The 26,025-nt window shown below is 39.9% G+C and overlaps 6 protein-coding genes across 6 annotated transcripts in view; 1 reads left to right on the top strand and 5 right to left on the bottom strand.

The window, feature by feature from the left end:
- Positions 1–115: 115 nt before the first annotated feature.
- Positions 116–3,596, bottom strand: LOC118279508 (uncharacterized). The gene is made up of 6 exons (XM_035599141.2): positions 2,148–3,596; positions 1,899–2,071; positions 1,704–1,807; positions 1,445–1,596; positions 1,109–1,299; positions 116–974 (listed from the first exon to the last, which is right to left on the bottom strand). Exons 1-6 carry the CDS (start codon positions 2,191–2,193, stop codon positions 186–188), a joined length of 1,455 nt encoding a protein of 484 aa, XP_035455034.2. The 5' UTR covers positions 2,194–3,596; the 3' UTR covers positions 116–185.
- A 1,285-nt stretch (positions 3,597–4,881) lies between these two features.
- Positions 4,882–26,025, top strand: part of LOC126912128 (uncharacterized) — a 92,318-nt gene continuing 71,174 nt past the window's right edge. Inside the window, exon 1 of the mRNA XM_050702654.1 lies at positions 4,882–6,855. The gene's annotated coding sequence lies outside the window, so the exon portion shown is untranslated. The remainder of the gene's footprint in view (positions 6,856–26,025) is intronic.
- On the bottom strand, positions 8,971–10,424 carry LOC118279587 (uncharacterized). Its single transcript, XM_035599225.2, has 3 exons — positions 10,319–10,424; positions 9,979–10,169; positions 8,971–9,844 (listed from the first exon to the last, which is right to left on the bottom strand). The coding sequence occupies exons 1-3, from the start codon at positions 10,422–10,424 to the stop codon at positions 9,056–9,058; spliced, it is 1,086 nt and encodes a 361-aa protein (XP_035455118.2). The 3' UTR covers positions 8,971–9,055.
- On the bottom strand, positions 13,568–17,387 carry LOC118279495 (uncharacterized). Its single transcript, XM_035599128.2, has 6 exons — positions 15,604–17,387; positions 15,355–15,527; positions 15,160–15,263; positions 14,901–15,052; positions 14,561–14,751; positions 13,568–14,426 (listed from the first exon to the last, which is right to left on the bottom strand). The coding sequence occupies exons 1-6, from the start codon at positions 15,647–15,649 to the stop codon at positions 13,638–13,640; spliced, it is 1,455 nt and encodes a 484-aa protein (XP_035455021.2). The 5' UTR covers positions 15,650–17,387; the 3' UTR covers positions 13,568–13,637.
- LOC118279501 (uncharacterized) lies at positions 18,150–20,281 on the bottom strand. The gene is made up of 6 exons (XM_035599135.2): positions 20,236–20,281; positions 19,988–20,160; positions 19,793–19,896; positions 19,479–19,630; positions 19,143–19,333; positions 18,150–19,008 (listed from the first exon to the last, which is right to left on the bottom strand). Exons 1-6 carry the CDS (start codon positions 20,279–20,281, stop codon positions 18,220–18,222), a joined length of 1,455 nt encoding a protein of 484 aa, XP_035455028.2. The 3' UTR covers positions 18,150–18,219.
- On the bottom strand, positions 22,783–25,958 carry LOC118279504 (uncharacterized). The gene is made up of 6 exons (XM_035599138.2): positions 24,819–25,958; positions 24,570–24,742; positions 24,375–24,478; positions 24,116–24,267; positions 23,776–23,966; positions 22,783–23,641 (listed from the first exon to the last, which is right to left on the bottom strand). Exons 1-6 carry the CDS (start codon positions 24,862–24,864, stop codon positions 22,853–22,855), a joined length of 1,455 nt encoding a protein of 484 aa, XP_035455031.2. The 5' UTR covers positions 24,865–25,958; the 3' UTR covers positions 22,783–22,852.

Raw genomic sequence — 26,025 nt, 5'->3', positions numbered from 1 at the left:
CAAAAATTATTTTATTCATTGATTATTATTACATTACATTAAAGTATAATTATTTTACAACTATTTAATACATTTCATAAGTAATATAAACAACATTTATAACATTTTTGGTTTAAGTAACAATTTCATTTGTACAATTCCCTAAATTAATAATTATTTACATACATACATACAAGACATTCCTACTAACTATAATGTTTGACGCATCGGTCGTCGTGGCCCCAGTATTTGGCGCTGCGCGGTACTTCGGCGACATGGCGTCTTGGGGTCGCCTTGGCTGTTGTTCCGTCTTTCTTTCCATTAATCCTCCCCTTTCGTGATCTCATACTTATGTGCGGCGGGCGGGAGTCGGGTCCTGACCATGTGTCTTCGCTGACTGAGATTGATTCCTTTGAGAGGGCTCTAAGTCTCAATAACCTAGCTCCAACGCCTAATTTTGGCTTTTCTGGGGCCTGAGACACATTTCTTTCGGGGTGACTTTGGAAGATATCCCCCCCTTGTTGGCAGTCATTAGCCTTTATTCTCGTCTCTTCTGTTTGCCGCCAAGAGTTAAGGTCGTATCTTTTCCTTAAGGTATCATCACCTGTCCATGTATCTTGGCTAACTGAGATTGGTTCTTTCTTAGGCTTCGTGTCCTCATTATTACGCAGACTAATCTGAGATATACTTTGACTGACTTCTTCTGCAAGCGCCGCAGCATCTGGTTTATTCTCGTTCTTCTCGGGGCTTTTCTTCCAACATCTATAGCTGGCTTCACTGACATTTTCTTCCGTGGTTGTTACCAGATGAGCGGTGTAAAACTGTTGCAGCGTAGTCGGTAGGGGAAGAAACTTGTTGAGGCAAAGGTCTGCGGAGAGTAGTAGCCACGTTGTGCTGACTGGTGGGGGCGAGAGCAGACGGAGACGGATCGAGACCGAGAGCTCGTCCATCTCTTGAGCTACTACGGAGAGTAGCTCGCGACCGTTTTGCATTAACTGTGGACAAAAGAAAGTTACATATTAGTATTTTAATCTGCTTAGCTGTCACAATGTTACTAAACAATGAATGTATGTGTTTGGCAATAAAACAGCATTTTTTACAAAATAATAAATGTTCGTTTGAAACTTACTTGTGCAGCGAGACTGTGATGTGCACGTGTATCATGGGCGGCGAGTAAAGCACGCAAGTATTGCAGTAGTGGCTCAGCTAGAAAGTGAAGCTTGTCGCCGTTACTGAGGCGAGCGTTGGCGAAGTAATCCCCCATCAGATTCGCAGCGTTGACGAGGAACAGCGGATTTGAGCGCTGTAGCACGTCCAGTTCTGTTGAAGAAGATGACAATTATTTGATATATTCCTTAAGAAGTTTTTACGAAGCTTCGAGCAGAAGTTCAATTCGAGGGGATTGCGGTAAAACCGGGTGAACTGAATTCAAAGGGGTAAATAGATCTTGGGAAAGGGTACTTACTGGAGAAAGTGTCCTGCATGACGACATTAAGGAGGGTTCTACGAAGCAGTGGCTTGTTCTGCTGGCGAGTGAACGAAACACCCACTGCGGCCAGCTTACGCGCCATCACCGGGCACCGCAGGGCCGCCGCGCGGAACGTCGCGAATGCTTGTCTAGACAAAGTAAAATAAAATTATTAGTAATATTTACGGGACACGATGAGAATAAGATACTAGTAGAAGATATAATTTGAAAAAAAAAGAAATAGATAAATACTTACTGCACACGCGAGTCGTCCGGACACATGGATGACATTGTAGTCTCAAACTGTTTCAACTTTATGTTGAATTGGATGCCGTCGTCTTCAGGGGAAAATTGTTCCAACTGTAACAAAGATGAGTCAATAAATTAACAATCATGTCCCCAGTTATTAATTAGTAAGTAAAATAATTTAAGAAAATATAATGTTACATACCAAGGCCAATAAGGGATAATATTGTTCATCGACCCGGAGCAAGTCCTTTAAAGCTCCGTCTTCCTCGTCCACCGAGGATTTAGTCTCCGGTGTTTGTGGAGTCTTTACCTCGGGCTCGATGGAGTTGACGGAGTCTCTCCTAGTCTCCCGTTGTTCTTCCATTATCATGGGATCTGTGGGAAAAGATTAATTAGATTTTGTTTCGAATAGGAATTTAAAAAAATCCTTAGTATTTCTACGGGTACATACCGGCCGACTCCACTTCTTCACTCCAGCTAAAACTCTCGACAACCATGTTTATTAAATGATTACAAAATTAATTTCAATACTGATGCACACTCGGTACACGACTATACAGTGCGATGTCACAAGAGCAACTGGCGAAGTGACGGGTGAACTGCTAGCCTACAACTTGTATTGTGTTAACAACATACAATACGTGGTGGGGAGAAGTGATACGCTGTCTCTCTCTAACGCACACCTTTTGTGTTTTGCTATCTCACTTTTTCACTATTGTATATTTTGTCCTTATCTAACGCATCAATTGCTGTGTAGTCATATGTGGCTATCTCTTTCTGACTTATATTGTTAAAGAAGTTATTACAAATAAATTGACCAGTAGAATAAGGTATGATGAAAACAAGATTAAATTGGTTTTCGTTCATTAATGCAATAAAATGCTCAGAAGCTTTTTGAAGCCTTCAGTTCCATATACAGACAGAATGTATGTTGGGATGTACAGATTCCCATATTTAGAGAGACGAGAGAGCGCTGCTCTTAAGTTTCATTTACATAGCCGTGTATTATATTGTCTAGTCCCATCACGCCACATATCCATCGCAGCATCCTCATCTCTGCTGTAGGCAAACTTCTTTCACCCGCCTTTCTCATGGCCCAGCACCCGAATCCATATAGATCGACAGGTGTGACCACTCAATTGTAAAGGACATATTTTAACGAATTGTTAAATGGAACTCAATGGAACAGACATTCAAAGAAATAGTCAATGTGGTATTCCAAGATTAAATTAAGGTTAGAGGAGGTTAGCCAGTTCGCTAGGATCAAATGCTTTTTCGGGATCGATAAATTTCGTAATACATTTATGTACCTTTTACCTAAATCTACTGTTCTACAATTTCTGCCGTCAAAGCATTAATAACGTCCAGTGTTGAATTATTATTTCCAATATAATATAAGTTTGAAATTGCTAATCCGCCTAAAGCAAGCGTGGTATTTTATAATGCTCAAACGTTTCCTGGAAGAGAACGCGTTAGGTAAGCGATAAGGTCGGCTATCGTAACCTAAAGACTAAGCCTACTGACGCGACGTCACGTAGGCTGCGCGACGTTACCGCGTATGCGCACGCTGCTTATCTTAGATTCGAAACTAGTAGAGCTTTACTCAGTATATTTACGTGAGTAATGTTCAAAAGTTTCCTTACAAAATAGACAGAAAACGAAATCTAATTCTATAGATATTTATTTTTTTGCAAATAGGTTACAAGATGACACTTTTTCACGTCAATCTCTTAAATAACTAGATGAGACTGGCCAAAACTAACTCAGACGTTCAAATAAACCGTGACCGAAAACCGTGCAAACGGATTCTGTAGTGGTCTTTAGAGGAAATACAACAACTGTATGACCGCACCTATTCAGATGGCAGCACGCATGTGTCAGTGTACTAATTTCGGGAGAGCACTATTTACATGACAACTGACTCATTTTCTACGTTTGGGTTTAAATGGTAAAGAGATATTATCAGCAAACAGTACAATTCCATGGTTACCTCTTACAAGATAAGGTGAATCACTATAATATAAATAAGAAATAAAAATGGGCCGAGATTTGACCCCTGCGGAACACCCACCTTAACAATAGACCCGACGGAAATTTTTCCGTTAATTTCGACTCTCTGAATCCTATCAGAGTATGAGATAAGTAGGTCCAGAGAGTTGCCTCGTATTCCATAATGGGATAGCTTCCTGATCAGTGTATCATGAGGGACACACAGTCGAACGCCTTGGATAAGTCACAAAAATTACCCAATGCGTCGCCTGATATTTTGTAATTGGATATCATTTTGCGAAAATGACATTGTGAGCGGATACCGATGTCGTTATCACGTTGGAATGTCTAGTCAGGTATACATACAACAATTATCGCTTCTGTTTCCAAGAAACTACCAAATCGATCATTGTTTAACAAATAGGTACCACAATATACCGTATGGATAAGACTCTTATCCATTTTTTTTTCTACCATATTTATTATCGTCTATACTGACAATGTGCAAAAAATGAGCCAAAATGGCCCAGTAGTTAAGCCAAAAATTGCATTTTTCTTTTTGAGCAAATGTAAACACTCTTTGTAAACACGACACGGGTCAATGACTGCACTACGCGACGTTGCCGCTCTTCTGTTTTGGTTCGCAAAATGGGAAAAGAATTGGTAGCTATTATACCAATTCTTATAACCTAACTAGACCCAAAATAAGATTATACGTACATCATCGTCCACCAATCCGTATTTTATACGAAATAATCGCAATAAATCTTTAATTAACATTGTAGGTACCAAATTAAGTTCTTTACTCCATTTAATTTGAAAATAAGAAAACGCATTTCATAACCTGTGTGCACACAACCTGCAACTACAACTAGTTACAATACTTTTATTATGACAAGAACGAATAAAATTACCTTTTTGGGTTACGCCTAATCCGGGCAAACACACACACACATCCGTCTTTAAAATGTTTTCTTTAAACGACAACGTGGATTTCTCACGTATTTAATTCATTAAACACCACAAGCACAGAGTTTACTGCCACAAATTTTCATAATAATAATTAATTTACAGTTACAATCACAATTTAAGTATTTACTTGCACTCAGAAAACAAATCATAACAAAATTCCGCGTAAAGCTCAAGTTTAAACTGTTTTGTTTTCAAATAAACTACGAAGTAGTTCCTACACCAACCACACGGCAGCACAGTCACGAATATCGATGATGTACTTACTAGTTCGGCATTTTTCCATAGATGGCACTTTTACCAATTCTCCAAATTATTAATCAAAATTAACTAAATTATGAATTTCTGTATGTTTGACATTCGTAACGAATTAATGAGTCAAAGTACGTATTTATTTACGTTTCTAACTAAGCTTTTATAGTATAAACTGTTTTGTTTTCAAACAAACTACGAAGTAGTTCCTACACCAACCACACGGCAGCACACGAATATCGATGATGTACTTACTAGTTCGGCATTTTTCCATAGATGGCACTTTTACCAATTCTCCAAATTATTAATCAAAATTAACTAAATTATGAATTTCTGTATGATGTTTGACATTCGTATCGAGTACGTATTTATTTACGTTTCTAACTAAGCTGAATATGACACATGTAAGAAAGAGAAGATAGCGATAGTGCGAATATCGTCTAGTTGACTCGCACTCGTTGTCAGTAAATAATGAAGCGAAGTAGTCAGTTTTAATACCCTTATTCATCATCGGTAATTCAAAATATTATTGCAACCAAATATCGGGTAGATAATAGTTATCAAGAGTAGCCACAACGGCAGATAACACCCATGTCTACCTACTTGTAACTCATTCGGCGTTGCGGCTAGGGTTGCCAACTTCTGAACTTAGGAAAAAAATGTATGAGAAAAAAAGGGATTTTTCAAATTTGATGTTTTTAGTGCTTAAAAACTTTTTTGTGTGTTAACAATTTTTTGTTATCTTTATCACAGTAAATGAATTGTGATAGGTTTACGTTTATTATTTTTTTTGTATCCTAGAATGTAAGTGTTTTGGCTCCCGCTGTAAACTTTCATTTTGATGTTAATAAATAAATAAAACTTGTTTGATAATCAACATTTAAATTGAAAAAAATAAACAAATCGTTTTTAATTAAACTTTTGTCTACCTGCTGCCTACTTTAGAATTATGTCTGCACAACTTTTTTAGTGAAAGCTGACTATTCACTCGCTATCGACAAAATTGTACAGAAATGAAATGACGTGGGTTTTGTTTTATTTCATTTATAGCAAGTGAATTGAGTGATATTTGTATAAATGTCACAGTCTAATATCATTCTCAGTCATTCTAATATTTCGTTTAATGATTATAAACTATTAATGCTAAAGAAGAAAAAAAAAACTTTAAGTAAACATAATGTGTATTTTGTTTATGCATCACAGTAAAGGTTGATTGAAAATAAAGTATTTTTGCAAACTTTATTTAAATGTAAACGCATAAAGTATAATTACCAAAAACAAAGTAAGATACGTTACGTTATTAGAAAGTATGGTAGGCAACCCTAGTTGCGGCGGTTGTTCCTTGGCCACGCCGCCGCGCCGGCGCCAATTGATGAAACGAACGTTCGTTTTCCGACCTATCCCATAAAAAATTGCGAATATTTATTTTTCAAAGATCTTTAATAAATTAGTAATAAGATTACGTAAATAAATAGAAGTATTAACATCAGCGAAACAAAACTAATAGTAGTAGATACATTGGCCAGCAGATCAACCTACTCCAATATGTCAAATGGATTTTCGACTTTATGTCAATACAATAAAGTTGAAAATGTAACAGAGAAAAGGATTAGTAGAAGCGCTGTGCGGTCGGTTTCTTTTGACGGCTTTTCGCAGAAGACAAGCGGCGCGCGCGGCGGCATCGTAAAAGGGGTATGTACCCTTTCGGTACGCCGCGTTTGTTTTGAGTAAAGCCGCCACGCCGGCGCCGTGAGCTTTTGGCACGCGCCGATTCATCAGTTCACTGCTAGCCTTCCGGGATAGTGTGTGTGCTTTTCGCAACCTTCGGTGGATTACGCGCGCGTTGTGTTCAACTGTTGTTATTAGTTTTTCGTTTAGTTCTTAGTTTTATTATTATTTCGTTTTTTTACTGTGAAATAGACACTAACATTAGTATTTTAGTTAATTGTGTAATTTAGGTAATTTTCGTTTATTTTACTTTTTAGTGTGTGTGTGTGTGTGTTGTGCCGAAATGCCGCGACATTATTACAGTGCTGCAGAGTACACGGACATGATTTTGATGTACGGTGAATGTCATCAGAATGCAGCGTTGACTCTGCGGACTTATCGAGAGAGATACGGAGCATCTCGTCACTGCCCGACTGATGTTCGTACAATTATTAGTGCTGTACAAAGACTCAGAGACAATCAGCCGCTGATGCCTAATACCCATGATGGAGTTGCTGGACAGCAAACTTCATCGAACTTGGAACAAAGGGTTTTAACCCATTTTCGTAATAATCCAACCTGCAGTCTTAGGCAAGCAGGGCGTACGTTTCACGTACACCATCGGACGATACACCGAATCCTCAAAAAGGACAAAGTACGTCCGTACAAGTACTGTAAGGTGCAGGCGCTGCTGCCACGTGACAAGCCCGTGAGAGAAATGTATTGTCGCTGGGTGTTAGACCGGATTGCTCAAGACCAACATTTCGTGAGAAATGTGTTTTGGACAGACGAAAGCACATTTACTCGAAACGGCATGTGGAACCGACAGACCATGCGACACTGGAGCCATACCAATCCCCACTTAATAAGGGAATCAGCGCATCAGTACTGGTTTTCCGTAAATGTTTGGGCCGGCATTCACGGAGAAAACATAGTGGGTCCGTTCTTCATTGACGGAAATCTGAATGCTCAGAAGTTCTTAGAACTCTGTGACGGTCCAATTTCTGAGTATTTAGATGGATTGTCTGTGGCAGCAAACTCAAGGGTATGGTTCCAGTTGGACGGAGCTCCTCCACACTCCGTACTCCTTGCAAGAGAGCGGCTGAACATAATGTTTGGTGACCAATGGATTGGGCGCTTTGGTCCCCAAAGATGGCCGGCACGATCACCCGACCTAACACGCCTGGACTTTTTTTTATGGGGATTCATTAAAAATGAAGTTTACGCGAGGGTATCAGAAAGTGAAGCTGAGCTCCGAACACGGATTGTCGACGCTTTCGATAAATTAAAAACAATGGCCTTGGATCCTGACCGAAATTTATTGCGCAGGGTTCGACACAATATCGTACGGCGATATAACTTATGTGTCCAAAACCGTGGTGGACACATTGAACATTTAAAAATTTAACTGGCGAGTTGTAACTTTTAGTGGCGAGAAATCGCATTCGCAAGGGTAGCCTCCAAAGATAATCCATGATCATTGATCACAACAACTCAATAAGCAGAGTGAATGAGCCGGCATGTCATCGTGTGTGTGTGTGTGTGTGTGTGTGTGCCACCGCGCCGCGCCACACGCGCCCGAACGCAGACGAGACGCAATGTTGCCGCTCTTCTGGGGTCAAGGTACGTTGATACACGGAGTGTTACACTTCTTTGAATTTATTTTATTATTTGTTTTGTTTGAAAATTTCACTTTTTTAATTTAAGGTTTTTGTTTACATTTTTGTTGGATTGTACTTCTATGTAATAGTACTACTTTATAGTATAAATTATTGGATAAGAGCGATACACATACTGTATAAGATTTGGTCTACACCTTATCTACTTTCCCACGCTTCCCTACGTACTAACAATACACCCCGGCTTCATACGGGCGCTATATTCTCGGAAATTATGGTGAAACAGGGGTGTAAGTGCGTCCACTGTCTTGTCTATAGAATTAGATTTCGTTTTCTTTTTGGTTTGTGAGGAAACTTTGGAACAAGGCTTTGGTAATGCTCGTGATGGCAAACAAGTGTAAACAAGTCTAAACTACAGTCTATTTCGTCAGATTTTACTACACCGTAGTATCACCTGCTACGCCGTAGCATCGTGTGGTACGAATTAAAAATAACCTTTTCTATAAAATACGATAAGACTAATGCTAATAGTTGTTTATGAGTCTATTATGAAGTGAAACTTACAGAATGTTGAATTTGTATTCCTTAGCTGTGTCAGGAATAAGGGGTTTTATAGAAAATATCGAATTTGAAGTTATCAAAAATTATTTTATTCATTGATTATTATTACATTACATTAAAGTATAATTATTTTACAACTATTTAATACATTTCATAAGTAATATAAACAACATTTATAACATTTTTGGTTTAATTAACAATTTCATTTGTACAATTCCCTAAATTAATAATTATTTACATACATACATACAAGACATTCCTACTAACTATAATGTTTGACGCATCGGTCGTCGTGGCCCCAGTATTTGGCGCTGCGCGGTACTTCGGCGACATGGCGTCTTGGGGTCGCCTTGGCTGTTGTTCCGTCTTTCTTTCCATTAATCCTCCCCTTTCGTGATCTCATACTTATGTGCGGCGGGCGGGAGTCGGGTCCTGACCATGTGTCTTCGCTGACTGAGATTGATTCCTTTGAGAGGGCTCTAAGTCTCAATAACCTAGCTCCAACGCCTAATTTTGGCTTTTCTGGGGCCTGAGACACATTTCTTTCGGGGTGACTTTGGAAGATATCCCCCCCTTGTTGGCAGTCATTAGCCTTTATTCTCGTCTCTTCTGTTTGCCGCCAAGAGTTAAGGTCGTATCTTTTCCTTAAGGTATCATCACCTGTCCATGTATCTTGGCTAACTGAGATTGGTTCTTTCTTAGGCTTCGTGTCCTCATTATTACGCAGACTAATCTGAGATATACTTTGACTGACTTCTTCTGCAAGCGCCGCAGCATCTGGTTTATTCTCGTTCTTCTCGGGGCTTTTCTTCCAACATCTATAGCTGGCTTCACTGACATTTTCTTCCGTGGTTGTTACCAGATGAGCGGTGTAAAACTGTTGCAGCGTAGTCGGTAGGGGAAGAAACTTGTTGAGGCAAAGGTCTGCGGAGAGTAGTAGCCACGTTGTGCTGACTGGTGGGGACGAGAGCAGACGGAGACGGATCGAGACCGAGAGCTCGTCCATCTCTTGAGCTACTACGGAGAGTAGCTCGCGACCGTTTTGCATTAACTGTGGACAAAAGAAAGTTACATATTAGTATTTTAATCTGCTTAGCTGTCACAATGTTACTAAACAATGAATGTATGTGTTTGGCAATAAAACAGCATTTTTTACAAAATAATAAATGTTCGTTTGAAACTTACTTGTGCAGCGAGACTGTGATGTGCACGTGTATCATGGGCGGCGAGTAAAGCACGCAAGTATTGCAGTAGTGGCTCAGCTAGAAAGTGAAGCTTGTCGCCGTTACTGAGGCGAGCGTTGGCGAAGTAATCCCCCATCAGATTCGCAGCGTTGACGAGGAACAGCGGATTTGAGCGCTGTAGCACGTCCAGTTCTGTTGAAGAAGATGACAATTATTTATTTGATATATTCCTTAAGAAGTTTTTACGAAGCTTCGAGCAGAAGTTCAATTCGAGGGGATTGCGGTAAAACCGGGTGAACTGAATTCAAAGGGGTAAATAGATCTTGGGAAAGGGTACTTACTGGAGAAAGTGTCCTGCATGACGACATTAAGGAGGGTTCTACGAAGCAGTGGCTTGTTCTGCTGGCGAGTGAACGAAACACCCACTGCGGCCAGCTTACGCGCCATCACCGGGCACCGCAGGGCCGCCGCGCGGAACGTCGCGAATGCTTGTCTAGACAAAGTAAAATAAAATTATTAGTAATATTTACGGGACACGATGAGAATAAGATACTAGTAGAAGATATAATTTGAAAAAAAAAGAAATAGATAAATACTTACTGCACACGCGAGTCGTCCGGACACATGGATGACATTGTAGTCTCAAACTGTTTCAACTTTATGTTGAATTGGATGCCGTCGTCTTCAGGGGAAAATTGTTCCAACTGTAACAAAGATGAGTCAATAAATTAACAATCATGTCCCCAGTTATTAATTAGTAAGTAAAATAATTTAAGAAAATATAATGTTACATACCAAGGCCAATAAGGGATAATATTGTTCATCGACCCGGAGCAAGTCCTTTAAAGCTCCGTCTTCCTCGTCCACCGAGGATTTAGTCTCCGGTGTTTGTGGAGTCTTTACCTCGGGCTCGATGGAGTTGACGGAGTCTCTCCTAGTCTCCCGTTGTTCTTCCATTATCATGGGATCTGTGGGAAAAGATTAATTAGATTTTGTTTCGAATAGGAATTTAAAAAAATCCTTAGTATTTCTACGGGTACATACCGGCCGACTCCACTTCTTCACTCCAGCTAAAACTCTCGACAACCATGTTTATTAAATGATTACAAAATTAATTTCAATACTGATGCACACTCGGTACACGACTATACAGTGCGATGTCACAAGAGCAACTGGCGAAGTGACGGGTGAACTGCTAGCCTACAACTTGTATTGTGTTAACAACATACAATACGTGGTGGGGAGAAGTGATACGCTGTCTCTCTCTAACGCACACCTTTTGTGTTTTGCTATCTCACTTTTTCACTATTGTATATTTTGTCCTTATCTAACGCATCAATTGCTGTGTAGTCATATGTGGCTATCTCTTTCTGACTTATATTGTTAAAGAAGTTATTACAAATAAATTGACCAGTAGAATAAGGTATGATGAAAACAAGATTAAATTGGTTTTCGTTCATTAATGCAATAAAATGCTCAGAAGCTTTTTGAAGCCTTCAGTTCCATATACAGACAGAATGTATGTTGGGATGTACAGATTCCCATATTTAGAGAGACGAGAGAGCGCTGCTCTTAAGTTTCATTTACATAGCCGTGTATTATATTGTCTAGTCCCATCACGCCACATATCCATCGCAGCATCCTCATCTCTGCTGTAGGCAAACTTCTTTCACCCGCCTTTCTCATGGCCCAGCACCCGAATCCATATAGATCGACAGGTGTGACCACTCAATTGTAAAGGACATATTTTAACGAATTGTTAAATGGAACTCAATGGAACAGACATTCAAAGAAATAGTCAATGTGGTATTCCAAGATTAAATTAAGGTTAGAGGAGGTTAGCCAGTTCGCTAGGATCAAATGCTTTTTCGGGATCGATAAATTTCGTAATACATTTATGTACCTTTTACCTAAATCTACTGTTCTACAATTTCTGCCGTCAAAGCATTAATAACGTCCAGTGTTGAATTATTATTTCCAATATAATATAAGTTTGAAATTGCTAATCCGCCTAAAGCAAGCGTGGTATTTTATAATGCTCAAACGTTTCCTGGAAGAGAACGCGTTAGGTAAGCGATAAGGTCGGCTATCGTAACCTAAAGACTAAGCCTACTGACGCGACGTCACGTAGGCTGCGCGACGTTACCGCGTATGCGCACGCTGCTTATCTTAGATTCGAAACTAGTAGAGCTTTACTCAGTATATTTACGTGAGTAATGTTCAAAAGTTTCCTTACAAAATAGACAGAAAACGAAATCTAATTCTATAGATATTTATTTTTTTGCAAATAGGTTACAAGATGACACTTTTTCACGTCAATCTCTTAAATAACTAGATGAGACTGGCCAAAACTAACTCAGACGTTCAAATAAACCGTGACCGAAAACCGTGCAAACGGATTCTGTAGTGGTCTTTAGAGGAAATACAACAACTGTATGACCGCACCTATTCAGATGGCAGCACGCATGTGTCAGTGTACTAATTTCGGGAGAGCACTATTTACATGACAACTGACTCATTTTCTACGTTTGGGTTTAAATGGTAAAGAGGTATTATCAGCAAACAGTACAATTCCATGGTTACCTCTTACAAGATAAGGTGAATCACTATAATATAAATAAGAAATAAAAATGGGCCGAGATTTGACCCCTGCGGAACACCCACCTTAACAATAGACCCGGCGGAAATTTTTCCGTTAATTTCGACTCTCTGAATCCTATCAGAGTATGAGATAAGTAGGTCCAGAGAGTTGCCTCGTATTCCATAATGGGATAGCTTCCTGATCAGTGTATCATGAGGGACACAGTCGAACGCCTTGGATAAGTCACAAAAATTACCCAATGCGTCGCCTGATATTTTGTAATTGGATATCATTTTGCGAAAATGACATTGTGAGCGGATACCGATGTCGTTATCACGTTGGAATGTCTAGTCAGGTATACATACAACAATTATCGCTTCTGTTTCCAAGAAACTACCAAATCGATCATTGTTTAACAAATAGGTACCACAATATATAAGACTTGGTCTACACCTTATCTACTTTCCCACGCTTCCCTACGTACTAACAATACACCCCGGCTTCATACGGGCGCTATATTCTCGGAAATTATGGTGAAACAGGGGTGTAAGTGCGTCCACTGTCTTGTCTATAGAATTAGATTTCGTTTTCTTTTTGGTTTGTGAGGAAACTTTGGAACAAGGCTTTGGTAATGCTCGTGATGGCAAACAAGTGTAAACAAGTCTAAACTACAGTCTATTTCGTCAGATTTTACTACACCGTAGTATCACCTGCTACGCCGTAGCATCGTGTGGTACGAATTAAAAATAACCTTTTCTATAATATACGATAAGACTAATGCTAATAGTTGTTTATGAGTCTATTATGAAGTGAAACTTACAGAATGTTGAATTTGTATTCCTTAGCTGTGTCAGGAATAAGGGGTTTTATAGAAAATATCGAATTTGAAGTTATCAAAAATTATTTTATTCATTGATTATTATTACATTACATTAAAGTATAATTATTTTACAACTATTTAATACATTTCATAAGTAATATAAACAACATTTATAACATTTTTGGTTTAAGTAACAATTTCATTTGTACAATTCCCTAAATTAATAATTATTTACATACATACATACAAGACATTCCTACTAACTATAATGTTTGACGCATCGGTCGTCGTGGCCCCAGTATTTGGCGCTGCGCGGTACTTCGGCGACATGGCGTCTTGGGGTCGCCTTGGCTGTTGTTCCGTCTTTCTTTCCATTAATCCTCCCCTTTCGTGATCTCATACTTATGTGCGGCGGGCGGGAGTCGGGTCCTGACCATGTGTCTTCGCTGACTGAGATTGATTCCTTTGAGAGGGCTCTAAGTCTCAATAACCTAGCTCCAACGCCTAATTTTGGCTTTTCTGGGGCCTGAGACACATTTCTTTCGGGGTGACTTTGGAAGATATCCCCCCCTTGTTGGCAGTCATTAGCCTTTATTCTCGTCTCTTCTGTTTGCCGCCAAGAGTTAAGGTCGTATCTTTTCCTTAAGGTATCATCACCTGTCCATGTATCTTGGCTAACTGAGATTGGTTCTTTCTTAGGCTTCGTGTCCTCATTATTACGCAGACTAATCTGAGATATACTTTGACTGACTTCTTCTGCAAGCGCCGCAGCATCTGGTTTATTCTCGTTCTTCTCGGGGCTTTTCTTCCAACATCTATAGCTGGCTTCACTGACATTTTCTTCCGTGGTTGTTACCAGATGAGCGGTGTAAAACTGTTGCAGCGTAGTCGGTAGGGGAAGAAACTTGTTGAGGCAAAGGTCTGCGGAGAGTAGTAGCCACGTTGTGCTGACTGGTGGGGGCGAGAGCAGACGGAGACGGATCGAGACCGAGAGCTCGTCCATCTCTTGAGCTACTACGGAGAGTAGCTCGCGACCGTTTTGCATTAACTGTGGACAAAAGAAAGTTACATATTAGTATTTTAATCTGCTTAGCTGTCACAATGTTACTAAACAATGAATGTATGTGTTTGGCAATAAAACAGCATTTTTTACAAAATAATAAATGTTCGTTTGAAACTTACTTGTGCAGCGAGACTGTGATGTGCACGTGTATCATGGGCGGCGAGTAAAGCACGCAAGTATTGCAGTAGTGGCTCAGCTAGAAAGTGAAGCTTGTCGCCGTTACTGAGGCGAGCGTTGGCGAAGTAATCCCCCATCAGATTCGCAGCGTTGACGAGGAACAGCGGATTTGAGCGCTGTAGCACGTCCAGTTCTGTTGAAGAAGATGACAATTATTTATTTGATATATTCCTTAAGAAGTTTTTACGAAGCTTCGAGCAGAAGTTCAATTCGAGGGGATTGCGGTAAAACCGGGTGAACTGAATTCAAAGGGGTAAATAGATCTTGGGAAAGGGTACTTACTGGAGAAAGTGTCCTGCATGACGACATTAAGGAGGGTTCTACGAAGCAGTGGCTTGTTCTGCTGGCGAGTGAACGAAACACCCACTGCGGCCAGCTTACGCGCCATCACCGGGCACCGCAGGGCCGCCGCGCGGAACGTCGCGAATGCTTGTCTAGACAAAGTAAAATAAAATTATTAGTAATATTTACGGGACACGATGAGAATAAGATACTAGTAGAAGATATAATTTGAAAAAAAAAGAAATAGATAAATACTTACTGCACACGCGAGTCGTCCGGACACATGGATGACATTGTAGTCTCAAACTGTTTCAACTTTATGTTGAATTGGATGCCGTCGTCTTCAGGGGAAAATTGTTCCAACTGTAACAAAGATGAGTCAATAAATTAACAATCATGTCCCCAGTTATTAATTAGTAAGTAAAATAATTTAAGAAAATATAATGTTACATACCAAGGCCAATAAGGGATAATATTGTTCATCGACCCGGAGCAAGTCCTTTAAAGCTCCGTCTTCCTCGTCCACCGAGGATTTAGTCTCCGGTGTTTGTGGAGTCTTTACCTCGGGCTCGATGGAGTTGACGGAGTCTCTCCTAGTCTCCCGTTGTTCTTCCATTATCATGGGATCTGTGGGAAAAGATTAATTAGATTTTGTTTCGAATAGGAATTTAAAAAAATCCTTAGTATTTCTACGGGTACATACCGGCCGACTCCACTTCTTCACTCCAGCTAAAACTCTCGACAACCATGTTTATTAAATGATTACAAAATTAATTTCAATACTGATGCACACTCGGTACACGACTATACAGTGCGATGTCACAAGAGCAACTGGCGAAGTGACGGGTGAACTGCTAGCCTACAACTTGTATTGTGTTAACAACATACAATACGTGGTGGGGAGAAGTGATACGCTGTCTCTCTCTAACGCACACCTTTTGTGTTTTGCTATCTCACTTTTTCACTATTGTATATTTTGTCCTTATCTAACGCATCAATTGCTGTGTAGTCATATGTGGCTATCTCTTTCTGACTTATATTGTTAAAGAAGTTATTACAAATAAATTGACCAGTAGAATAAGGTATGATGAAAACAAGATTAAATTGGTTTTCGTTCATTAATGCAATAAAATGCTCAGAAGCTTTTTGAAGCCTTCAGTTCCATATACAGACAGAATGTATGTTGGGATGTACAGATTCCCATATTTAGAGAGACGAGAGAGCGCTGCTCTTAAGTTTCATTTACATAGCCGTGTATTATATTGTCTAGTCCCATCACGCCACATATCCATCGCAGCATCCTCATCTCTGCTGTAGGCAAACTTCTTTCACCCGCCTTTCTCATGGCCCAGCACCCGAATCCATATAGATCGACAGGTGTGACCACTCAATTGTAAAGGACATATTTTAACGAATTGTTAAATGGAACTCAATGGAACAGACATTCAAAGAAATAGTCAATGTGGTATTCCAAGATTAAATTAAGGTTAGAGGAGGTTAGCCAGTTCGCTAGGATCAAATGCTTTTTCGGGATCGATAAATTTCGTAATACATTTATGTACCTTTTACCTAAATCTACTGTTCTACAATTTCTGCCGTCAAAGCATTAATAACGTCCAGTGTTGAATTATTATTTCCAATATAATATAAGTTTGAAATTGCTAATCCGCCTAAAGCAAGCGTGGTATTTTATAATGCTCAAACGTTTCCTGGAAGAGAACGCGTTAGGTAAGCGATAAGGTCGGCTATCGTAACCTAAAGACTAAGCCTACTGACGCGACGTCACGTAGGCTGCGCGACGTTACCGCGTATGCGCACGCTGCTTATCTTAGATTCGAAACTAGTAGAGCTTTACTCAGTATATTTACGTGAGTAATGTTCAAAAGTTTCCTTACAAAATAGACAGAAAACGAAATCTAATTCTATAGATATTTATTTTTTTGCAAATAGGTTACAAGATGACACTTTTTCACGTCAATCTCTTAAATAACTAGATGAGACTGGCCAAAACTAACTCAGACGTTCAAATAAACCGTGACCGAAAACCGTGCAAACGGATTCTGTAGTGGTCTTTAGAGGAAATACAACAACTGTATGACCGCACCTATTCAGATGGCAGCACGCATGTGTCAGTGTACTAATTTCGGGAGAGCACTATTTACATGACAACTGACTCATTTTCTACGTTTGGGTTTAAATGGTAAAGAGGTATTATCAGCAAACAGTACAATTCCATGGTTACCTCTTACAAGATAAGGTGAATCACTATAATATAAATAAGAAATAAAAATGGGCCGAGATTTGACCCCTGCGGAACACCCACCTTAACAATAGACCCGGCGGAAATTTTTCCGTTAATTTCGACTCTCTGAATCCTATCAGAGTATGAGATAAGTAGGTCCAGAGAGTTGCCTCGTATTCCATAATGGGATAGCTTCCTGATCAGTGTATCATGAGGGACACAGTCGAACGCCTTGGATAAGTCACAAAAATTACCCAATGCGTCGCCTGATATTTTGTAATTGGATATCATTTTGCGAAAATGACATTGTGAGCGGATACCGATGTCGTTATCACGTTGGAATGTCTAGTCAGGTATACATACAACAATTATCGCTTCTGTTTCCAAGAAACTACCAAATCGATCATTGTTTAACAAATAGGTACCACAATATATAAGACTTGGTCTACACCTTATCTACTTTCCCACGCTTCCCTACGTACTAACAATACACCCCGGCTTCATACGGGCGCTATATTCTCGGAAATTATGGTGAAACAGGGGTGTAAGTGCGTCCACTGTCTTGTCTATAGAATTAGATTTCGTTTTCTTTTTGGTTTGTGAGGAAACTTTGGAACAAGGCTTTGGTAATGCTCGTGATGGCAAACAAGTGTAAACAAGTCTAAACTACAGTCTATTTCGTCAGATTTTACTACACCGTAGTATCACCTGCTACGCCGTAGCATCGTGTGGTACGAATTAAAAATAACCTTTTCTATAAAATACGATAAGACTAATGCTAATAGTTGTTTATGAGTCTATTATGAAGTGAAACTTACAGAATGTTGAATTTGTATTCCTTAGCTGTGTCAGGAATAAGGGGTTTTATAGAAAATATCGAATTTGAAGTTATCAAAAATTATTTTATTCATTGATTATTATTACATTACATTAAAGTATAATTATTTTACAACTATTTAATACATTTCATAAGTAATATAAACAACATTTATAACATTTTTGGTTTAAGTAACAATTTCATTTGTACAATTCCCTAAATTAATAATTATTTACATACATACATACAAGACATTCCTACTAACTATAATGTTTGACGCATCGGTCGTCGTGGCCCCAGTATTTGGCGCTGCGCGGTACTTCGGCGACATGGCGTCTTGGGGTCGCCTTGGCTGTTGTTCCGTCTTTCTTTCCATTAATCCTCCCCTTTCGTGATCTCATACTTATGTGCGGCGGGCGGGAGTCGGGTCCTGACCATGTGTCTTCGCTGACTGAGATTGATTCCTTTGAGAGGGCTCTAAGTCTCAATAACCTAGCTCCAACGCCTAATTTTGGCTTTTCTGGGGCCTGAGACACATTTCTTTCGGGGTGACTTTGGAAGATATCCCCCCCTTGTTGGCAGTCATTAGCCTTTATTCTCGTCTCTTCTGTTTGCCGCCAAGAGTTAAGGTCGTATCTTTTCCTTAAGGTATCATCACCTGTCCATGTATCTTGGCTAACTGAGATTGGTTCTTTCTTAGGCTTCGTGTCCTCATTATTACGCAGACTAATCTGAGATATACTTTGACTGACTTCTTCTGCAAGCGCCGCAGCATCTGGTTTATTCTCGTTCTTCTCGGGGCTTTTCTTCCAACATCTATAGCTGGCTTCACTGACATTTTCTTCCGTGGTTGTTACCAGATGAGCGGTGTAAAACTGTTGCAGCGTAGTCGGTAGGGGAAGAAACTTGTTGAGGCAAAGGTCTGCGGAGAGTAGTAGCCACGTTGTGCTGACTGGTGGGGGCGAGAGCAGACGGAGACGGATCGAGACCGAGAGCTCGTCCATCTCTCGAGCTACTACGGAGAGTAGCTCGCGACCGTTTTGCATTAACTGTGGACAAAAGAAAGTTACATATTAGTATTTTAATCTGCTTAGCTGTCACAATGTTACTAAACAATGAATGTATGTGTTTGGCAATAAAACAGCATTTTTTACAAAATAATAAATGTTCGTTTGAAACTTACTTGTGCAGCGAGACTGTGATGTGCACGTGTATCATGGGCGGCGAGTAAAGCACGCAAGTATTGCAGTAGTGGCTCAGCTAGAAAGTGAAGCTTGTCGCCGTTACTGAGGCGAGCGTTGGCGAAGTAATCCCCCATCAGATTCGCAGCGTTGACGAGGAACAGCGGGTTTGAGCGCTGTAGCACGTCCATTTCTGTTGAAGAAGATGACAATTATTTGATATATTCCTTAAGAAGTTTTTACGAAGCTTCGAGCAGAAGTTCAATTCGAGGGGATTGCGGTAAAACCGGGTGAACTGAATTCAAAGGGGTAAATAGATCTTGGGAAAGGGTACTTACTGGAGAAAGTGTCCTGCATGACGACATTAAGGAGGGTTTTACGAAGCAGTGGCTTGTTCTGCTGGCGAGTGAACGAAACACCCACTGCGGCCAGCTTACGCGCCATCACCGGGCACCGCAGGGCCGCCGCGCGGAACGTCGCGAATGCTTGTCTAGACAAAGTAAAAAAAAAAATATTACACTTTTTGATCTCCGAAGAGGTGTACAGTTATATTATTGGGAATGAGTCTATTAATATTTACGGGACACGATGAGAATAAGATACTAGTAGAAGATATAATTTGAAAAAAAATAAGAAATAGATAAATACTTACTGCACACGCGAGTCGTCCGGACACATGGATGACATTGTAGTCTCAAACTGTTTCAACTTTATGTTGAATTGGATGCCGTCGTCTTCAGGGGAAAATTGTTCCAACTGTAACAAAGATGAGTCAATAAATTAACAATCATGTTCCCAGTTATTAATTAGTAAGTCAAATAATTTAAGAAAATATAATGTTACATACCAAGGCCAATAAGGGATAATATTGTTCATCGACCCGGAGCAAGTCCTTTAAAGCTCCGTCTTCCTCGTCCACCGAGGATTTAGTCTTCGGTGTTTGTGGAGTCTTTACCTCGGGCTCGATGGAGTTGACGGAGTCTCTCCTAGTCTCCCGTTGTTCTTCCATTATCATGGGGTCTGTGGGAAAAGTTAATTAGATTTTGTTTCGAATAGGAATAAAAAAAAATCCTTAGTATTTCTACGGGTACATACCGGCCGACTCCACTTCTTCACTCCAGCTAAAACTCTCGATAACCATGTTTTTAAATGATTACAAAAATTATTTCAAGGCTGATGCACACTCGGTACACGACTATACAGTGCGATGTCACAAGAGCAACTGGCGAAGTGACGGGTGAACTGCTAGCCTACAACTTGTATTGTGTTAAAAACATACAATACGTGGTGGGGAGAAGTGATACGCTGTCTCTCTCTAACGCACACCTTTTGTGTTTTGCTATCTCACTTTTTCACTATTGTATATTTTGTCCTTATCTAACGCACCAATTGCTGTGTAACTATATGTGGCTATCTCTTTCTGACTTATATTGTTAAAGAAGTTATTACAAATAAATTGACCAGTAGAATAAGGTATGATGAAAACAAGATTAAATTGGTTTTCGTTCATTAATGCAATAAAATGCTCAGAAGCTTTTTGAAGCCTTCAGTTCCATATACAGACAGAATGTATGTTGGGATGTACAGATTCCCATATTTAGAGAGACGAGAGAGCGCTGCTCTTAAGTTTCATTTACATAGCCGTGTATTATATTGTCTAGTCCCATCACGCCACATATCCATCGCAGCATCCTCATCTCTGCTGTAGGCAAACTTCTTTCACCCGCCTTTCTCATGGCCCAGCACCCGAATCCATATATAGATCGACAGGTGTGACCACTCATTTGTAAAGGACATATTTTAACGAATTGTTAAATGGAACTCAATGGAACAGACATTCAAAGAAATAGTCAATGTGGTATTCCAAGATTAAATTAAGGTTAGGAGGTTAGCCAGTTCGCTAGGATCAAATGCTTTTTCGGGATCGATAAATTTCGTAATACATTTATGTACCTTTTACCTAAATCTACTGTTCTACAATTTCTGCCGTCAAAGCATTAATAACGTCCAGTGTTGAATTATTATTTCCAATATAATATAAGTTTGAAATTACTAATCCGCCTAAAGCAAGCGTGGTATTTTATAATGCTCAAACGTTTCCTGGAAGAGAACGCGTTAGGTAAGCGATAAGGTCGGCTATCGTAACCTAAAGACTAAGCCTACTGACGCGACGTCACGTAGGCTGCGCGACGTTACCGCGTATGCGCACGCTGCTTATTTTAGATTCGAAACTAGTAGAGCTTTACTCAGTATATTTACGTGAGTAATGTTCAAAAGTTTCCTTACAAAAACAAGACAGAAAACGAAATCTAATTCTATAGATATTTATTTTTTTGCAAATAGGTTACAAGATGACACTTTTTCACGTCAATCTCTTAAATAACTAGATGAGACTGGCCAAAACTAACTCAGACGTTCAAATAAACCGTGACCGAAAACCGTGCAAATGGATTCTATAGTGGTCTTTAGAGGAAATACAACAACTGTATGACCGCACCTATTCAGATGGCAGCACGCATGTGTCAGTGTACTAATTTCGGGAGAGCACTATTTACATGACAACTGACTCATTTTCTACGTTTGGGTTTAAATGGTAAAGAGGTATTATCAGCAAACAGTACAATTCCATGGTTACCTCTTACAAGGTAAGGTGAATCACTATAATATAAATAAGAAATAAAAATGGGCCGAGATTTGACCCCTGCGGAACACCCACCTTAACAATAGACCCGGCGGAAATTTTTCCGTTAATTTCGACTCTCTGAATCCTATCAGAGTATGAGATAAGTAGGTCCAGAGAGTTGCCTCGTATTCCATAATGGGATAGCTTCCCGATCAGTGTATCATGAGGGACACAGTCGAACGCCTTGGATAAGTCACAAAAATTACCCAATGCGTCGCCTGATATTTTGCAATTGGATATCATTTTGCGAAAATGACATTGTGAGCGGATACCGATGTCGTTATCACGTTGGAATGTCTAGTCAGGTATACATACAACAATTATCGCTTCTGTTTCCAAGAAACTACCAAATCGATCATTGTTTAACAAATAGGTACCACAATATATAAGACTTGGTCTACACCTTATCTACTTTCCCACGCTTCCCTACGTACTAACAATACACCCCGGCTTCATACGAGCGCTATATTCTCGGAAATTATGGTGAAACAGGAGTGTAAGTGCGTCCACTGTCTTGTCTATAGAATTAGATTTCGTTTTCTTTTTGGTTTGTGAGGAAACTTTGGAACAAGGCTTTGGTAATGCTCGTGATGGCAAACAAGTGTAAACAAGTCTAAACTACAGTCTATTTCGTCAGATTTTACTACACCGTAGTATCACCTGCTACGCCATAGCATCGTGTGCTACGAATTAAAATTAACCTTTTCTACAAAATACGATAAGACTAATGCTAATAGTTGTTTATGAGTTTATTATGAAGTGAAACTTACAGAATGTTGAATTTGTATTCCTTAGCTGTGTCAGGAATAAGGGGTTTTATAGAAAATATCGAATTTGAAGTTATCAAAAATTATTTTATTCATTGATTATTATTACATTACATTAAAGTATAATTATTTTACAACTATTTAATACATTTCATAAGTAATATAAACAACATTTATAACATTTTTGGTTTAAGTAACAATTTCATTTGTACAATTCCCTAAATTAATAATTATTTACATACATACATACAAGACATTCCTACTAACTATAATGTTTGACGCATCGGTCGTCGTGGCCCCAGTATTTGGCGCTGCGCGGTACTTCGGCGACATGGCGTCTTGGGGTCGCCTTGGCTGTTGTTCCGTCTTTCTTTCCATTAATCCTCCCCTTTCGTGATCTCATACTTATGTGCGGCGGGCGGGAGTCGGGTCCTGACCATGTGTCTTCGCTGACTGAGATTGATTCCTTTGAGAGGGCTCTAAGTCTCAATAACCTAGCTCCAACGCCTAATTTTGGCTTTTCTGGGGCCTGAGACACATTTCTTTCGGGGTGACTTTGGAAGATATCCCCCCCTTGTTGGCAGTCATTAGCCTTTATTCTCGTCTCTTCTGTTTGCCGCCAAGAGTTAAGGTCGTATCTTTTCCTTAAGGTATCATCACCTGTCCATGTATCTTGGCTAACTGAGATTGGTTCTTTCTTAGGCTTCGTGTCCTCATTATTACGCAGACTAATCTGAGATATACTTTGACTGACTTCTTCTGCAAGCGCCGCAGCATCTGGTTTATTCTCGTTCTTCTCGGGGCTTTTCTTCCAACATCTATAGCTGGCTTCACTGACATTTTCTTCCGTGGTTGTTACCAGATGAGCGGTGTAAAACTGTTGCAGCGTAGTCGGTAGGGGAAGAAACTTGTTGAGGCAAAGGTCTGCGGAGAGTAGTAGCCACGTTGTGCTGACTGGTGGGGGCGAGAGCAGACGGAGACGGATCGAGACCGAGAGCTCGTCCATCTCTTGAGCTACTACGGAGAGTAGCTCGCGACCGTTTTGCATTAACTGTGGACAAAAGAAAGTTACATATTAGTATTTTAATCTGCTTAGCTGTCACAATGTTACTAAACAATGAATGTATGTGTTTGGCAATAAAACAGCATTTTTTACAAAATAATAAATGTTCGTTTGAAACTTACTTGTGCAGCGAGACTGTGATGTGCACGTGTATCATGGGCGGCGAGTAAAGCACGCAAGTATTGCAGTAGTGGCTCAGCTAGAAAGTGAAGCTTGTCGCCGTTACTGAGGCGAGCGTTGGCGAAGTAATCCCCCATCAGATTCGCAGCGTTGACGAGGAACAGCGGATTTGAGCGCTGTAGCACGTCCAGTTCTGTTGAAGAAGATGACAATTATTTATTTGATATATTCCTTAAGAAGTTTTTACGAAGCTTCGAGCAGAAGTTCAATTCGAGGGGATTGCGGTAAAACCGGGTGAACTGAATTCAAAGGGGTAAATAGATCTTGGGAAAGGGTACTTACTGGAGAAAGTGTCCTGCATGACGACATTAAGGAGGGTTCTACGAAGCAGTGGCTTGTTCTGCTGGCGAGTGAACGAAACACCCACTGCGGCCAGCTTACGCGCCATCACCGGGCACCGCAGGGCCGCCGCGCGGAACGTCGCGAATGCTTGTCTAGACAAAGTAAAATAAAATTATTAGTAATATTTACGGGACACGATGAGAATAAGATACTAGTAGAAGATATAATTTGAAAAAAAAAGAAATAGATAAATACTTACTGCACACGCGAGTCGTCCGGACACATGGATGACATTGTAGTCTCAAACTGTTTCAACTTTATGTTGAATTGGATGCCGTCGTCTTCAGGGGAAAATTGTTCCAACTGTAACAAAGATGAGTCAATAAATTAACAATCATGTCCCCAGTTATTAATTAGTAAGTAAAATAATTTAAGAAAATATAATGTTACATACCAAGGCCAATAAGGGATAATATTGTTCATCGACCCGGAGCAAGTCCTTTAAAGCTCCGTCTTCCTCGTCCACCGAGGATTTAGTCTCCGGTGTTTGTGGAGTCTTTACCTCGGGCTCGATGGAGTTGACGGAGTCTCTCCTAGTCTCCCGTTGTTCTTCCATTATCATGGGATCTGTGGGAAAAGATTAATTAGATTTTGTTTCGAATAGGAATTTAAAAAAATCCTTAGTATTTCTACGGGTACATACCGGCCGACTCCACTTCTTCACTCCAGCTAAAACTCTCGACAACCATGTTTATTAAATGATTACAAAATTAATTTCAATACTGATGCACACTCGGTACACGACTATACAGTGCGATGTCACAAGAGCAACTGGCGAAGTGACGGGTGAACTGCTAGCCTACAACTTGTATTGTGTTAACAACATACAATACGTGGTGGGGAGAAGTGATACGCTGTCTCTCTCTAACGCACACCTTTTGTGTTTTGCTATCTCACTTTTTCACTATTGTATATTTTGTCCTTATCTAACGCATCAATTGCTGTGTAGTCATATGTGGCTATCTCTTTCTGACTTATATTGTTAAAGAAGTTATTACAAATAAATTGACCAGTAGAATAAGGTATGATGAAAACAAGATTAAATTGGTTTTCGTTCATTAATGCAATAAAATGCTCAGAAGCTTTTTGAAGCCTTCAGTTCCATATACAGACAGAATGTATGTTGGGATGTACAGATTCCCATATTTAGAGAGACGAGAGAGCGCTGCTCTTAAGTTTCATTTACATAGCCGTGTATTATATTGTCTAGTCCCATCACGCCACATATCCATCGCAGCATCCTCATCTCTGCTGTAGGCAAACTTCTTTCACCCGCCTTTCTCATGGCCCAGCACCCGAATCCATATAGATCGACAGGTGTGACCACTCAATTGTAAAGGACATATTTTAACGAATTGTTAAATGGAACTCAATGGAACAGACATTCAAAGAAATAGTCAATGTGGTATTCCAAGATTAAATTAAGGTTAGAGGAGGTTAGCCAGTTCGCTAGGATCAAATGCTTTTTCGGGATCGATAAATTTCGTAATACATTTATGTACCTTTTACCTAAATCTACTGTTCTACAATTTCTGCCGTCAAAGCATTAATAACGTCCAGTGTTGAATTATTATTTCCAATATAATATAAGTTTGAAATTGCTAATCCGCCTAAAGCAAGCGTGGTATTTTATAATGCTCAAACGTTTCCTGGAAGAGAACGCGTTAGGTAAGCGATAAGGTCGGCTATCGTAACCTAAAGACTAAGCCTACTGACGCGACGTCACGTAGGCTGCGCGACGTTACCGCGTATGCGCACGCTGCTTATCTTAGATTCGAAACTAGTAGAGCTTTACTCAGTATATTTACGTGAGTAATGTTCAAAAGTTTCCTTACAAAACAAGACAGAAA

This window comes from Spodoptera frugiperda, chromosome 22 (genome assembly GCF_023101765.2).
Source record: "Spodoptera frugiperda isolate SF20-4 chromosome 22, AGI-APGP_CSIRO_Sfru_2.0, whole genome shotgun sequence".
Lineage (NCBI taxonomy): Eukaryota > Metazoa > Arthropoda > Insecta > Lepidoptera > Noctuidae > Spodoptera > Spodoptera frugiperda.
This window is presented reverse-complemented; position numbering and strand designations above follow the sequence as displayed.